The 16,029-nt window shown below is 31.2% G+C and overlaps 2 protein-coding genes across 3 annotated transcripts; both read right to left on the bottom strand.

The window, feature by feature from the left end:
• Positions 1 to 582: 582 nt before the first annotated feature.
• On the bottom strand, positions 583 to 6,518 carry LOC149904845 (uncharacterized). Its single transcript, XM_090107291.1, has 6 exons — positions 6,335 to 6,518; positions 5,718 to 5,874; positions 4,326 to 4,443; positions 3,562 to 3,696; positions 2,281 to 2,494; positions 583 to 1,854 (listed from the first exon to the last, which is right to left on the bottom strand). The coding sequence occupies exons 1-6, from the start codon at positions 6,495 to 6,497 to the stop codon at positions 1,700 to 1,702; spliced, it is 942 nt and encodes a 313-aa protein (XP_089963417.1). The 5' UTR covers positions 6,498 to 6,518; the 3' UTR covers positions 583 to 1,699.
• A 963-nt stretch (positions 6,519 to 7,481) lies between these two features.
• On the bottom strand, positions 7,482 to 10,812 carry LOC149904844 (uncharacterized). Of its 2 annotated transcripts, none has more exons than XM_090107584.1 (4): positions 10,756 to 10,812; positions 9,370 to 9,485; positions 8,772 to 8,895; positions 7,482 to 8,118 (listed from the first exon to the last, which is right to left on the bottom strand). In XM_090107584.1, the coding sequence occupies exons 1-4, from the start codon at positions 10,777 to 10,779 to the stop codon at positions 7,579 to 7,581; spliced, it is 804 nt and encodes a 267-aa protein (XP_089963710.1). In that variant the 5' UTR covers positions 10,780 to 10,812; the 3' UTR covers positions 7,482 to 7,578. The 2 variants fall into 2 exon arrangements, with proteins under 2 accessions (XP_089963710.1, XP_089963711.1); XM_090107585.1 differs by lacking the exon at positions 8,772 to 8,895 and adding an exon at positions 8,334 to 8,451.
• Between the last annotated feature and the right edge of the window lie 5,217 nt (positions 10,813 to 16,029).

The following is a 16,029-nucleotide window of genomic DNA, read 5'->3' as shown; positions in this document are numbered from 1 at the left end:
ACAGTGTCTCCATAGACACCATTGTCCACAACTGGTTTGACCAGTTTCGTCCTGAGAAAGTTTTGCAAAGGTCTTCTAGGATTTTTTATTTGTCTATACATATATTATTATGCAATAGCCGTTAAGGACAGAAGAATAAATTAGAATAAGTGGGAAGTATTTTTTTAATTTTGGTATTTTACATGTAGACTACCTATAGGATTTTTCGTGTTTTCCTTATATGTAGTACATTTGTTAATAAACCTATTTTATAAACCTATTTTTAAAAGTATGAGACGTAATTGATGACTCTTCTTTTAGGATATTTTCAATAATATACAGTTGTAAGTATACAGAAATATTCTACACCCTTCTGATATTCAAAATAGGGGTCAAGAAGTAACAACTATTCTCACGATGGAACACAAATGTAAGACTTAGAAATAATGTTATCTGATTTATCAACTACCGTTATTGCATTTGTTTCACATGCGGGCTGTTCATTTAAATTTTAAACATAATATCAAATTTTAAAAGACAGTAGGTCAGTACTCAGTAGTAAATGATTTGAGCGTTAGAAAAATAAATTCATACTACCTATAATTTTGTATTCTCCTGAAATATCGGGTTAGTTTCAAAATAATACGGCAATCCCAAATTCTAAAGAGTATAATTTCTTCACTCGCTATTTTTTACAATAAAATATATTTAAAAAATTTAATTAAATACATAAAAATTGTTTTTCTGAGACATATTTTTGCAATAATTGTTTAATTAACGAGATGAACTCAATTGACTCAATATTCTTTTGCTATTTAGAATAGTAGAATATCACGAACACTAGTTTTTAATACTCACCATTTATTACTAAGAAACAATGCGTACCATCTCCATATTAATTCAAGATGATACTCTTTTTATTCATGTTACTTAACGGAAGGGGAGACTGCGAATATCTATTGATGTTCAAATAAAGCCACGCGCTGAGATGAAAAAAGATCACCTTTTATTTACCATATCTATAGATTTTTATAGTTCATCGCCTTAACTGTTTAATATTGGAATATAATAACTGTATTTTGTAAAGACTATGTATTGAATAATAGATACATTAAAATAAGTTATGATGTGTTTTAAATTGTCCTATACTTATATGGTGTACAATAAAGAGTTTTTCATTCGTTCATTCATTCATAGATTTAATGGTCTTAACTTGGAATTGAATATCATCAGAGAAAATGACGGACAGTCATAAATTCAATTGTTTATTCTTAGAGCTAGCGCGCAAGAGCAACTTTTGTCTCCGCAACTATTTTGATTCTCCCATCAACTCTTGAACTAGTAAGAAAGTGCGCGCACGTAGCCACGCAACTCCCCATAGAGTTGATGGGAGAGACAAAATAGTTGCGGGGACAAAAGTTGCTCTTGCGCGCTAGCTCTTAGGTAAAGTCTCAAAAATTCATCTTTTATCATTTGACTAGGATAATATAGTTTTTTCATACATCGATTACTTATTTTTATCCCCGCCTAGACTTTAGCTTATAAAAAACTTAAGGTTCTAATCTTCATCAACAACTTTTTATTTAAACAATTAAAATCTCTTTATAACTATATTTTCTTTACACAATCATCATGCTGAACAGTGAGCAGTGAGAATCTTATTCTTTCTTCTTTCTTTCTTATCAGAATAAACATCTAACCAGAATTTATATAATTCTAATTAGTCTAAACTCAAAACTCTGAAGGTGCCAGGCATGCCAGCATAGTCTTCGTTGAACTTGTCTCTCGATCGAAGTGTTTCGTCAGTACCAGCTTTGTTCATTTCACGCATGTATTCCATGTTTTCTTCTGTTGCTAATTCTACTATCCAATCCTCTGTAATGGTTATTTTTCATTATAAGATAATATAACAAAATGTGCTAGGGAGGCTTTGTACTCGAAACTTTGAAATGTAAGCTTAAACACTGCAACCGGTGGTAAATGGTAAAACGTGAGTAAAACTATATATGTATACAAAAATGCTTCTAGAATAAGTCTAAGTAAATAAATAAATGTTTGAGTGTAAGATAAGTTAAGTGAAGGCAGTTTTAGGAACGAAAATCTGATATAGAACGTGTAAATCGTGTAATAATTTCCTTCCCTTCATAATTTGGCATTTAGGTACAGTCCAATAAATATAATAGACGTTATCCCTCTGGGATACCAAATTAGCATATTATAATTTAACAAATTTACAAGAAAATTATAAATGTGAGGGGTTCACAACAAGCTCTACTAAAACTAAACTCAAATATTACCTACCATGAATTTCCTTGATAGGCCTTTCATATCCTCCCAATTCAGCTGGTAGAACATCTTTTCCCACGATATCATGTATCTCCTCAAACGTCTTATGAGTTGAAATCCGACTAGCCAGCTTGGGCTTTAATATTTGCTTGATGATATTCACAAATAGATCGACACTTTTGGAATCTGATATTATATGAATGCCTTTTATTTTTAAGCCGTAACCTTGCTGAAATAATTGTGTAACATTGTTTATTTATTTATAGAATATCATAATAGTGTTTGAGTGAGAGCTTAATCGTTATTTAAACGTAGACTACTTAAAAGTTAAAATCAAATTAATTTTGTTATTATTTCCGATTATATCACGAGTAAAAATATCATTCTTATCTGCAATATCTTCTATAATTATCTACAAAATAACAATTAGAGTAATTTAAATTAACAATTAATCGGAGCTTAAAATGATTTTAAAACTGCAATGGTTATAATTTGTGATATTCAGAGCATTGCAACAACTTTGCAAACAAACTTGATCAATAATTATGTAATGTTTAATTAAACAACTTCATTAAAACGGATAATGTGAACATTAGTTTCGCAGTGATATAGAGGTAATTTCATTACATGTGAATTTGCTCATAAAATATTACAGGCGCAAGAACTTTTGCCTTGTAGACCCGTCACCCGTGAGCGTAAAAAATAAATTAAATACAAGTTTTACATCAGCAAAGCAATACTTTCTTCAAATATATCTGATACTAGCGGTCCGCCCCGGCTTCGCCCGTGGTATATATTTACGTTTTCTCTACATAAAAACCATCCTCGTACTTCAAGGAATATAATAAAAAAAGAATTATCGAAATCGGTTCAGCCGTTCTCGAGTTATGCGCTTACCAACACATTTTGCGATTCATTTTTATATATAAGATTACAGGAATGCGGATTTAGACTAATTCCAATCCAAATTAAGACTCGAGTGATAAATCTATACTAGGTAGTTAAATATTATAAAGCTGAAGGGTTTGTTTGTTTTTTTGTTTGAACGCGCTAATCTCAGGAACTACTGGTCCAATTTGAAAAATTCTTTCGGTGTTTGATAGCCCATTTATCGAGAAAGACTATAGGTTATATATCATCACGTTAAGACCAACAGAAGCGGAGCAATGCGGGTGAAACCGCGGGACACAGATAGTGGACTGATAAAATAAAACTATTACCACAGTTAATATATCTAACAGTATACTACTATTACAAAATACTTCAGCTCTTTAGCATTTATTTCAAAAATCTTACCATGAACAGAGAAACGGCATGCCGAGTCTCAACAATATTTAATTTAGAAACAAAATTAATTAAATCCAAATTTCTGAAGTCGTAAACAATACGAAAACCAGCGATGTAATCATATCTTCTTTCATACTCTGCCAGCTAAAAACATAATTTATTAATTAGTATTGTGCTTTATTATTACTAAAATAGTGTACATAGAATAACAATAATAAAATAGGTAATTTAAGGTAAATTTAAAAAATATGTTAAGACGATTCGAACGATTCGACGAAGTGCTTCTAGAAGAAGTCTAATTGAATAAATAAATGTTTGAATTTATCAATTGTAATATTCTTCAAAGTACCTAAGTATTGTGTAATATGTACATAATACATATTTGACATGCTGCCTACAAGTTCCTCCTCTAGGACCGACATATAGGAAGTAATATATATCTAAATCGGTCCAGTCGTTTCTACGTTTATTTGGAGAAGCAGACATCTAGGAATTATTTAATTCAATATTACGATTGGTTTACGCTGCCGTATATATACCTAATTTCAAGCAGCCTTAAATAAAACTATACCTATAATTATACATTATAAAAGACACTTTTCAAGTAAAGAAAGAAGGTACATATAATAAAAATAAAATCCCTACACTAAATATTTAGATCTATTTCAAAACTCATATTATGATATTGTGAACACCAAACATAAAAACATTCCCAGTTGTTTTTATTTAAAAATATCATTTTTGAACGAGTCTAGATAAGAATAATAACTTACATAAACTCCATATTTAAAAAACGTAGTGAATAGTTTTGAGCTCGAAGGATTCTTGTAGGCTTTTACTACGAAAACTCGTTGGTGTTCCTTCGTTAATTTCGGGCAAATGGTCAGAATTCTGCAATAAAAATTCATTTTTTCCTTTTCTTCTCATAAAAATGTTAGAAAAATACCCGAATAATACCGACATGTACAAATAATATTATATAATAATAGTTATACCTACATATTAATATTAGTAGATAAAATAAATAAATGGACCCAGATATCAAAAATGTCAAACATAATTTAAAAAGCAAAATACAATCATGTTTCCAATTTGATGATCATAGACCGGGAGATACTGACACAAAATTTCGAGTCATTTGTAACAAGGATGGCGGTTCTACAGGGGTCTTAGTACGCAATGACAAAAAGAAAAATGATGGTGTGAACGCTGGTACCGGTGGCTTAGTCGCGTGGGCGTTTGTCGAACTCGTCGGAAAAATAGCGAAAGTCAAACGATTTGTAACACAAAAATTTTAGAATTTACCGATAGCCCATAAAAAAGTAGTAGGCGGTAGTGTCATGCCATACTTTTCCGGTGTGACTTACAGCCCGCCATACCGATGCGAATGTGTTGATTTAAATAAAACAATCATTCAACCATTTGTACCAGGCTAACTTTTGCACAGGTAACTATCGTCGTGCAGCCATTTACGAAAATCGCCATGCCATACTTTTCGGACGATTCCAAATGGTCGCCATACCGCCGAAAATCTGCAAAAAATTTTTATTTCGCCAAACTTTTTGTACCAGTATTGCATTTGGATTTTTGGAGAGTATTTGATAAAATGTGACCATTATTATATTTGCCATACTTCTAGTAGGGGGAAAAAGTGCTGTCATACTTGAAAACTTAATTTATTATTAATTTATATAAGTGAAGATTTCCAACACATAGATCTTTGAAATTTTGTATTTATATTTGTTGATCCTCAAACTTAAAGGAAAAATAAGTGCCATACTGTTACAAATCGTTTGACTTTCGCTATTTTCCGACGAGTTCGACTAACGCCCACGCGACTAAGCCGCCGGTACCAGCGTTCACGCCATCGTTTTTCTTTTTGTCATTGCGTACTAAGACCCCTGTAGAACCGCCATCCTGTTACAAATGACTCGAAATTTTGTGTCAGTATCTCCCGGTCTATCAGTCCGCTGTTTTTATAACCATAAAATATTGCTCTTTTTTGTTCCTTCATGTTAAAAAAATCTACCCTTTCCTACGATGAAATAAACAGACACACAAAATATACAAAATAATTATTGAAATCTTCAGTGTTTTTTTTTATATTTGTCAAATTGTTGTTTTAAAATTACCAAAAATTAATTAATTATTTATCAAATACTTACACTGTCTCAAATAGTTCCTGAAAATCTTTTGTAAGATCTTTGTCTTCAAAGAATTCAGGCATCAAAGTTCTCATAGTGCACATTTTGTCCAAACGATTTTTTGCTTTTTCTACTGAACCTTTAGATGCTACGATACATCTCTCCAGATACGAATCGGCTAAAATTTTATAGAATATTTTCCTAATTAATTTCTATAATATTTCCCTATATTAATTATATTAATTATAGCTCTTACAAAAATGCAAAAAATACACTCCTTTCAACATAAAAGATTTAAACCTAATAATAAAATATTATCACATTAATGGATATTTTAAATGCCTTACTTCACTCTAAATACTGTAAAATACTTAAACAAAATGACATCATAAACGTGCACTTTAAATGAAACGAGTTTAAGGACATTTTGTTCAATGTCCTTAAACTCTTATTTCATTCTTGTTCTTATATTAAAAATACAAAAGTAATTCAAAGTACCGTTGGAATATTATAATACATCAAATCAAAGGTGAGTAATACGCTACTCAGAACCAAATAAATAAGACTATAAATCTAATAAAAGTTTATCAACTCTGGATATTATTTACACAACATACTATTAAAAAATGTATACTAACGAAAATCTTTCTTCTTAAAATGCGGTTGCATTTTCACCCACTCCTTCAAAATATTAATAACTTCTTTCATTTCACCTGGCCTACTTAATTTGATTTCCTTTCTAACCATTTCAATAGTATTGGTGTGTAAAACTAAGCACTTTTTATTTGCAATTTTATCCATTTTATGCACGTGTTCTCACTTTGAAATGTTATTACAGTATGATTAACTATAAAGGGTTCAGCATTTTTTAATTTTCGTGTTATTACGTAGACATATGCATAAATTTAAATAATGTTTATTAATTACGTAAAAAAATTTCTCACGGGCAATTGTAATGATATAAAAAATTACAATATTATGTTTTACATTGATTGCGTCTAACGGCGTTTTTGTTAGAATAAAGAATAACCTTTCTTTTGGCTGCATTTTAGTAACAAAGATTTTCGTCTTTTCATAATATTTTTTTACCAATTTATTTATTTTTCTTATTTATTTTAATAATAATTTATTCCATTGTTATCAATAAAACTGACATTTACAGATTTAAATAATTTTATAAGTTAATTTAAACAATATAAACTTATTGATACTACTTTAACCTACTGTTAATAATAATAGATGAGCATATTTCATCTAATGATTTAGTTTTGAATATTACGTATATCATTTTGCATCAACAAATATCAAAAATATATTTTTACAAATTTTCGGCTATTTTCCTAGAGCGGCTGATATTGTGAAAATTGAATTGTATTTTTGAAAGATTTTCCACAAGTTTATTTTTTTAACTTTCACCAGCAAAACCTATTCATCAATATATTAAAGAGAAAGTACAGGAAGGATTTATTAGAACAACGTGACAACAGTTATTAAACTCAGATTGCATGCAGTCAAGTGGGAATTACGCTATCGTTAGTTATTCATTAATTATTATATAGTAACATTAGAAATTGCTACGTATTTTATGGTAGTTTTGTAACCTAATTATCTTGGGTTCGATTCATAATGACTGCAAAAAGTTTTATTTGTTAATCGAACAAATAATGTCTACATTATGTAGCATGTATTTGAATATTTTACTACCTCGATTTTTTATTTTACTATGCCTTACATAACTACCAACCATTTTATAAAGATCATTTGTCACGAAAAGAAACACAATCGCTCAATTAAAATATTTATTTAACATTCAGACACAAAATAAATTAACACTTAAACCGAACGTAAAATTACTATCAATAAATAATTTCTTAAATTAGGCTTAATGATGAACAACTGGCTGTAGCACATATGCTTGACCAGTAGTTCTATCTATTACATGACCCGTAGATGATTCAAAGAAAAGTCTTGGTGCTGAAGCGGCTACAGAACTTTCTAGACTTGGATGACGTCTAACTGATCCTTCGTAAGGCCGCTGCTTCACATCCCTTTGTCTATTAGGCTCTCTTTCTCTTTGGTTTACAACTAACACTATGTGATGCTTCTCCCTTGGTTTCTTTTGTTGTCTCTTAAACTCTCCTTCATGGTTTTCATGATTGTAATATGCTTGTTGATCCCTCTGGGTTTCTAATTCTCTGCGTGCTTTTTCTGAATCCGCTCTCTTAATACGTTCACTTTCGTCGTATGTTAGTTCTTCTTTAGATTCATATGTAGGGGATTGTTCACTGGGCTCGTCATACGTATCATGGTTATATTGACCGTCTGAATCGTAATCACCATTGTCATGGTCATCAGTATGACCTGCGTGATTTAGGTCCCAGTAATGTTCACCATATCCTCCTTTCTTGTCACCCCAACGAACCTGCAAAACGTTACGTATTAATACCAAGAATAATTATAAAGTGATACAAAGAGAGGTTAGTAGGAAAAAGAAAATGTTAACAGTCACAAGAAACATTGAAAGCGTAATCTTTATAAAAAACGAAATTAATGATGATTGATATTGTGTGAATGTAATAAATCAGTCTGTTACTTTAAATGAACATTTCTGTTAAACATAATAAAGCAGAAGCGTACTTTAGCATTAAATAATCCAGATGAAGGTCTTGATCGTTCATGCCTTTCAGTGAAGTGGTCCTCACTGCCCAATCGGTGACCTTGGTCAAAATCCTCCGAAGTAGGCATCTGCCTATACCTTGCCAAGCGAAGCGAAAGAACAGTTAGATATGATTTGGGATCAACTACTAAGGAATGTGCTTATTGTTTTACTTTTATTAACAGCAGATGGATATGAAAAAAAATTAAAGAATTGAATTAAATGCTGCAAAACTAAGTATCAAGCTGTTCGATATTTTAGCTCCAAATTCTTTTAATTTAAAAGCAATACACATCCTTAATATAGTTGACGAAGAATAGCATATAGAGATCGTTAATGTTTCATAGACATAAGACAGGCATATAAACCATCAACGATCAGCGAAGGAAAGAAGGCAAAGCATAATAAATGCCGGTTACTTTTCCCATGTCCCTGTGGTTTTTATAATCTTTCCGCTCGTAACGTTGTTCCCACGTGTTTGGATCTTCACATACATGACCGAACTCTATCTTGTACGGACTCAACTGTACTGAGAAAAAGTCCCTATAAATGATGGTTTAGCTTTTAGTTGATATAGTTTTTGTTAAGGATAGACATATGCATAGATACAGAGGTTTGGTAACAAAGAGTTTCAGTGAAACATACTTTATTTAGAAATATAAAGAAGAATTTACATAAACAAAATAATAAATGATAAAACTATGGTACAGTTTATGATTGTTTATATTCGTTTTATACTTATAAAACAGTGAATTATTAATTTAGTTAATTAATTTTAACAAGGCTGTAACTTAAGCCCGTGAAAATTAAACCTAATTGATTATAATAATTAAAATAATGAGTCGTGAACGGTGAAAGAACATTATGCCTCTAATTTACTTTTAATTTAATTAACTATAGTTATTACTAATTTATGAAGTTGAATTTTAATAGTATTAGGATTTTCTTTTTTTTTAAATTTTTGCATAAAGAAAATGAAGAGAAAATTATTTTATTTATAATTGGCGAAAAACTTACTGGAAAAATTTTGCTTGTGATTCAATAGTACTCGGCCTATTTTGTGGATTAGGAACAGCTTTTACAGGATTCCATGCTGATCCAGAATAAAACGCGAAGAAACACCAAATCCATCTCTGAAATGAACAAGTCACTGTTATAGCATTTTATTTTAATTGTCGTATCAAACGTGTAAACTAATGATTTCCCGCCAACATTCCGCCAATAAATAATTGTTTTTTGCGCGCCTAATTTGAATTTAGAATGCCGTGTTATATTGTTCTTATTACTTTTTTTTATAACTTCAACATTGTTGACGGCCTATTAATTACACTTTTGTTTATTATAAAAATAAAATTATTTATTTTATTAACTAATAAACCGTTGGATCATGTCGCCGTTATTTGAAATTCACTATCAAGCTTGCAAAACCATCTATCTCAAAATAGCACAAATACAGATTAGACCGGGAGATACTGACACAAAATTTCGAGTCATTTGTAACAGGATGGCGGTTCTACAGGGGTCTTAGTACGCAATGACAAAAAGAAAAACGATGGCGTGAACGCTGGTACCGGCGGCTTAGTCGCGTGGGCGTTAGTCGAACTCGTCGGAAAATAGCGAAAGTCAAACGATTTGTAACAGTATGGCACTTATTTTTCCTGTAAGTTTGAGGATCAACAAATATAAATACAAAATTTCAAAGATCTAAGTGTTGGAAATCCTCACTTATATAAATTAATAATAAATTAAGTTTTCAAGTATAACAGCACTTTTTCCCCCTACTAGAAGTATGGCAAATATAATAATGGTCACATTTTATCAAATACTCTCCAAAAATCCAAATGCAATACTGGTACAAAAAGTTTGGCGAAATAAATTTTTTTTGCAGATTTTCGGCGGTATGGCGACCATTTGGAATCGTCCGAAAAGTATGGCATGGCGATTTTCGTAAATGGCTGCACGACGATAGTTACCTGTGCAAAAGTTAGCCTGGTACAAATGGTTGAATGATTGTTTTATTTAAATCAACACATTCGCGTCGGTATGGCGGGCTGTAAGTCACACCGGAAAAGTATGGCATGACACTACCGCCTACTACTTTTTTATGGGCTATCGGTAAATTCTAAAATTTTTGTGTTACAAATCGTTTGACTTTCGCTATTTTTCCGACGAGTTCGACAAACGCCCACGCGACTAAGACACCGGTACCAGCGTTCACACCATCATTTTTCTTTTTGTCATTGCGTACTAAGACCCCTGTAGAACCGCCATCCTTGTTACAAATGACTCGAAATTTTGTGTCAGTATCTCCCGGTCTAGATGATACACTTTTTCAATTTATATCGATCACTTTCACTAAACCACATTCTCTTATTTCTGTAATCTTTGGTTTCAATCTATTACCATTTTGCTGAGACGTTGTGACATCTTGAGATGTTGACAACCTTTGAAACACAATAGTTGTTGGCAATTTATTTATAGGCTTTTCGGTGATAGTTAAGAAATAGGTTGAAGAAATTTCTGATAGTTTTCTTTGTTGATTCTTTTGAAAGCTGAGGGCAAGGTCGTTAAACATCATCGAAAGAGAATGTTTAGAATGGATTATTTTATCTGTAATGTTTGGAAATATATTCGCAAGTTTTTGATAATGTAATGAATTAGTAAGTTCATTAAAGACTGGATAATACCTAAGTGCTGAACATCCTTTTTTTATCTTACGTTATAGATTGTAATAGATAAAATGATATAGGTAATTATTAATGATTGGTTTATTACACTAATTTACATTTTACATAATATCTATTTTATTGTTTTTTTCTTACAATAATAATTTGAAAAAAATAATCCATTCGCTGTTTTTATGCATTCTCAACAAAAAAACTTTATTGTGTGCTTTTACCACAGATAATTAAATAAATAAATAAAAATAAATAAAATCATCTTTATTTGGTTCTTACAACATTAATAGGTTACAAAACTTAATTATATATTACACAAAGTACAAGAGTATTATTTTTAAACCATCAATGAATAAATTCCGGATGTAATAATAACAGTTGATTATAAATGTTAAATTATTATTATAATTTGGATATAATAATAATAGTTGCAAGAGATTATAAAATATAAATGTTAAATTATTATTATAATTTTAGTCTAAACAGGTGCACAATCCTCACAGTATACAATCGTTTGCTTTACATAAATTCATTTGATAAACTCTCCAATACAAATATCTAATTGAATTGAATTGAATTCGTGATGAATTTATGTAATATGTAAAATAATAGCGTAGCTACCTATTTCATAATTTTCTACTATCGTTTTCCTGAACAAGCAAAATAGCAGGTGTATATTTTTATAGAAATAGGTAATTACTGAAGTCACAATTAAGTGTAATTAAATATTAAGGAAATCATAAACAACATAATCAATCAAACTTATATAAAACATAACAAAGATTAATCAAAAAGAATACATTTCCCAGAAGACGCAATAGAACAAAAAAATATTAAATGCCGGAACAGATTACAACGACAGACTATAACTTTAGAATTAACTTTTTATCAAGCGAATTAATTAATAATTAAGCGAAATAACTTTCTACATAAATTAATTTATCATTCCTAAAGAAATAAGAGACTTTTAATACTATGCTACCATAGATAATATAATAATCCCATAGTATAGATAATATAATACTAGAAACTGTACTTACTAGTACTAAAACTTAACAAATTATATACTAAAACCTAGTATCAAATATGTGATAAAACCTTCCTCCTGAACCACTCTATCTGAAAAGTGAAAAATACACATCAAAATCCGTTGCGTAGGTTTAAATGTTTTAGCATACATATAGGGACATAGAGACAGAGAAATCGACTTTGTTTTATACTATGTAGTGAAGCGGCATATAACTTCCTACACTAATTAGTTTGTCATTGTTTTTGCGCAATAATGACAATCGCAATTAAATAGAGCGTTTATCGCCATAACAGACAAAGACTCCGATATCCGACTAAACGGCAACAACCGTAAAATAATAGATTATGTAATATCCCATAATTATTTACCGCTTCTTATTTGTAAGGCTGGTGGCACAGTGGGTACGAAACGGAAATATTATGTTCTATATTTTGTACAAGGTGGTATCTAAAAGCATTTGATAATCTAATCTATCACTCTTTGTAGTCCACGAGTCCTAAGTAAGTACAAATAGTTCTTAAATATTGTCAAGTATTTTCATGGTGTGCAAATTACAAAATATAACGTCTCAATTACATTTAATTTTAATTGCAGTTGGAAAAGAAAATGGACGAAAATCTTAACTGAAAATTACAGATAATTCAGTGATTTTAAAATACTTCGTTGATTTTAATTAAAAAAAAGTTCTTAACCACCAGTGTTTTATAATATTGGAAAAGAAAATTGGCAATAAGTATGCTTCTTAATATTTCAAAGACAATAGAGCTAATTGTATCACTGCCTTAACGTTAACATCAATTTACCGGTTTCTTTCCGATTTCCTTCTGGTTCCCGCCGTAATTCTTCTGTTTACAATTTGATTAAATAACTTGTAGAAAGCTATCAAACTTGTCAATCGGATATTATTTATTTATTTGTTAACATCCTTTGAATTATATAAGGCAAATTATCTTTTACCAACTTCAATCCTATCCTATCCTATCCTACTAACATAATATTATAAATGCGAAAGTTTGTGAGTGTGTGAGATATGTATCCTATGTGTTATGCATGTTTGTTTAAGGTGAGTATCGACTTCGCGCTCCAAGAGAACGAATATTGGCGCGCGCTCCAGCCGCGTGAAATGGATACCAGTTTGGAACGCGCGCCAAAACGTTCGTTGGAGCGGTCGAACACGGAGCGGTCCGTTCCGTCGGGTGTCGGTTTTTTACCGCGCATCAAACGTGGCGCGCGCGCCAATGGAGACGGGTTTGTCGTATTTTTTGTGTTTGTTGCGCTCCAAGTAATAATTATGGATAACCAAAGTTGCCGTAATTTAGATTTTTTATTTATTTAATTTTTAGCCGTTTATTCAGCTATATGGTACGAAAGAAGTTTTGTAGAACAGTAAAATTTCTTCGTATCATAATAAATCGCTTAGAGAAGATGCTTGGAGAGAAATCAGTAGTGAAATGGTAGTCCCTGTGCCGGAGTTAAAGAAAAAAATGCTGCTGCTGCTCGTACACGACTAGCTTCCATGATGAACGGTCAAACACTGGAACAGTTGCCTCGCGCGCCAGGTGCGCTTAGTTGATATACTTCAATTATTTGGAACGCGCTCCGCGGAACGCACTCTCGGCGCGGTCAATCATAGCGCGCGCGCCAGGAGCGCGAAGTCGATACCCAGCTTAAACTCTTTCGCGCAAATACTACTGAACCGATTACAATAAAATTAAGCACACATATCTAACTTGGATTAACACATAGGATAGGTTTTATCGCGGAAATATCACGGGAACGGGAACTATGCGGGTTTTTCTTTGAAAACGCGGTCGAAGCCGCGGGCGGATAGCTATAATAATAATTCTTCATTGCAATGTGATGAAATCGGGTAATATTTTCACGTTTTAATAGAAACATAACATCGGTATTTGATTTAGCCACAGTGGTTACACACATCAATCAAATAACATGAATTAATGCACAAATACACACTTAATTGTAATTAATTGAGTAATTAAACATGAATTATTAAACGTAATAAATACGTCATACAATTTACTTTTTACGATTCAACGCACATGTGGGTGTGAGTCAACTATGGAAATATGTTTTGACGTCGCTCTTTACATTTTACACGACTGCGAAAGAAGGGTTATGTTTTTCGAGTGTACGTATGTAACTTGGAAGTTTCTTTGGCACGCCCTACAGGCTTACAGCCCAAATCGCTAGACGGATTTTGGATTTTTGTGGTATCTTTGTAATCATCAGAATTGTGGTAGTGACATGTAATACATAAATAACAATAATTCTTTATATATTTAACTACGTATGTATTGTTTTTTTTGTTTTTTCATTAGGTAAAGCTTTAGAAAAGACCTATCAACCATTTGTAAAGATATTATAAATTAGTCCATTTCATTACAAAATTGTTAATTAGGTTACAGACAATAAACGATTGTGAAATGTACGAAAGTGTGCCAGATAATTACAGTCAGGGACAGAAGTGTTGAAAGTAATTAAGCATTAATATCAATCATTGATATGGTCATGATCTGGTGAGCAAATTGTATTAACATGTCTATGTAGAGTGCGGTAACAAGACATTGTGCAGCGTGCGACTGCATACTGCGATGCTACAGCCTATAATACTGTTTTGTTTTGCATACTAAACCAAAAAAGAAGGTATACAATGTTTTATGTTATACTAGCTGCTCCCCGCGGCTTCACCCCCGTGGCTCCGCTCCTGTTGGTCGTAGCGTGATGATATATAGCCTATAACCTTCCTCGATAAATGAGCTTTCTAACACCGAAAGAATTTTTTAAATCGGACCTGTAGTTCCCGAGATTAGCGCGTTCAAACAAACAAACAAACAAACAAACAAACTCTTCAGCTTTATAATATTAGTATAGATTATACAAAAAAATTAAGAGCCACATTTATACGCATTATACAAAATATTAATGAAAATTATTTTCTTACATAATGCGTATAATTGTGTAAATTCAATTATTTAAAAAATCTTAAATATTATAAAATATATTAATTTATTTTAATACATATCTAAACTTCCTGATTTCTGATTTATGATATGTATGACGTAAGTATCTACATATTGACTAATATGAACGTAATAAAAACAAGAGGCGACGTATTTCCTAAATACCTAAATAAATTAAGTACCTAATATATTCGATTTTTTATTATTTATCTATTAATACTTTTGTGCACGACTGTCCTAACATGTCCGGTTGCATTCATCTATGAAATTAATTAAGCACGTTTGACTTACTCTATAAGGTACAAAAATTCATTGATATTATTGTGCACATTGTAACTATAATTATTTTAAAATTTTTCAATCAAAATAAAGAAAACGAACGAAGGAGATAAAACTAATTTGAGTTTACAATTACTAAAATGCGTAAATGCACAAAAACGTTAAGATTATTTCTACAGTGATTCGACATACCTATAACATAGGTTTTTTTTGTATAAAATATCATACACCAGATATTATTAAAACTGAGGAGAATCAAATAAAAACGCATTTTAATGAACTTTAATGAAATTATTAATATTTAAAAAATAAATGTAATTACGAATATTATTTCGTAGTTAATAATGAACGGACTAAATTGTATTAAAATAACGACGCAAAGCACCTAAATTGACGAAATTATTTTAGAAAATTATACTCTACTAACTTTCCGCCCGCGGCTTCGCCCGCATTTTCAAAGAAAAACCCGCATAGTTCCCATTCCCGTGGGATTTCCGGGAAAAAACCTATCCTATGTGTTAACCCAAGTTACCCTCTATATGTGTGCTAAATTTCATTGTAATCGGTTCAGTAGTTTTTACGTGAAAGAGTAACAAACATCCATACATCCATGCAAACTTTCATATTTATAATATTAATAGGTTTAATAGATAGGATCAGTTATCGTTTTACTAATAATAATAACTTAATAATAACGATCACATTCTTA

Source organism: Colias eurytheme, chromosome 11 (genome assembly GCF_061535395.1).
Source record: "Colias eurytheme isolate Ceu_HAF_F1 chromosome 11, ilColEury1 Martin Lab GWU primary, whole genome shotgun sequence".
Lineage (NCBI taxonomy): Eukaryota > Metazoa > Arthropoda > Insecta > Lepidoptera > Pieridae > Colias > Colias eurytheme.
Note: the sequence above shows the minus strand (reverse complement) of the source record. Positions and strands in the feature narration are given on the sequence as shown.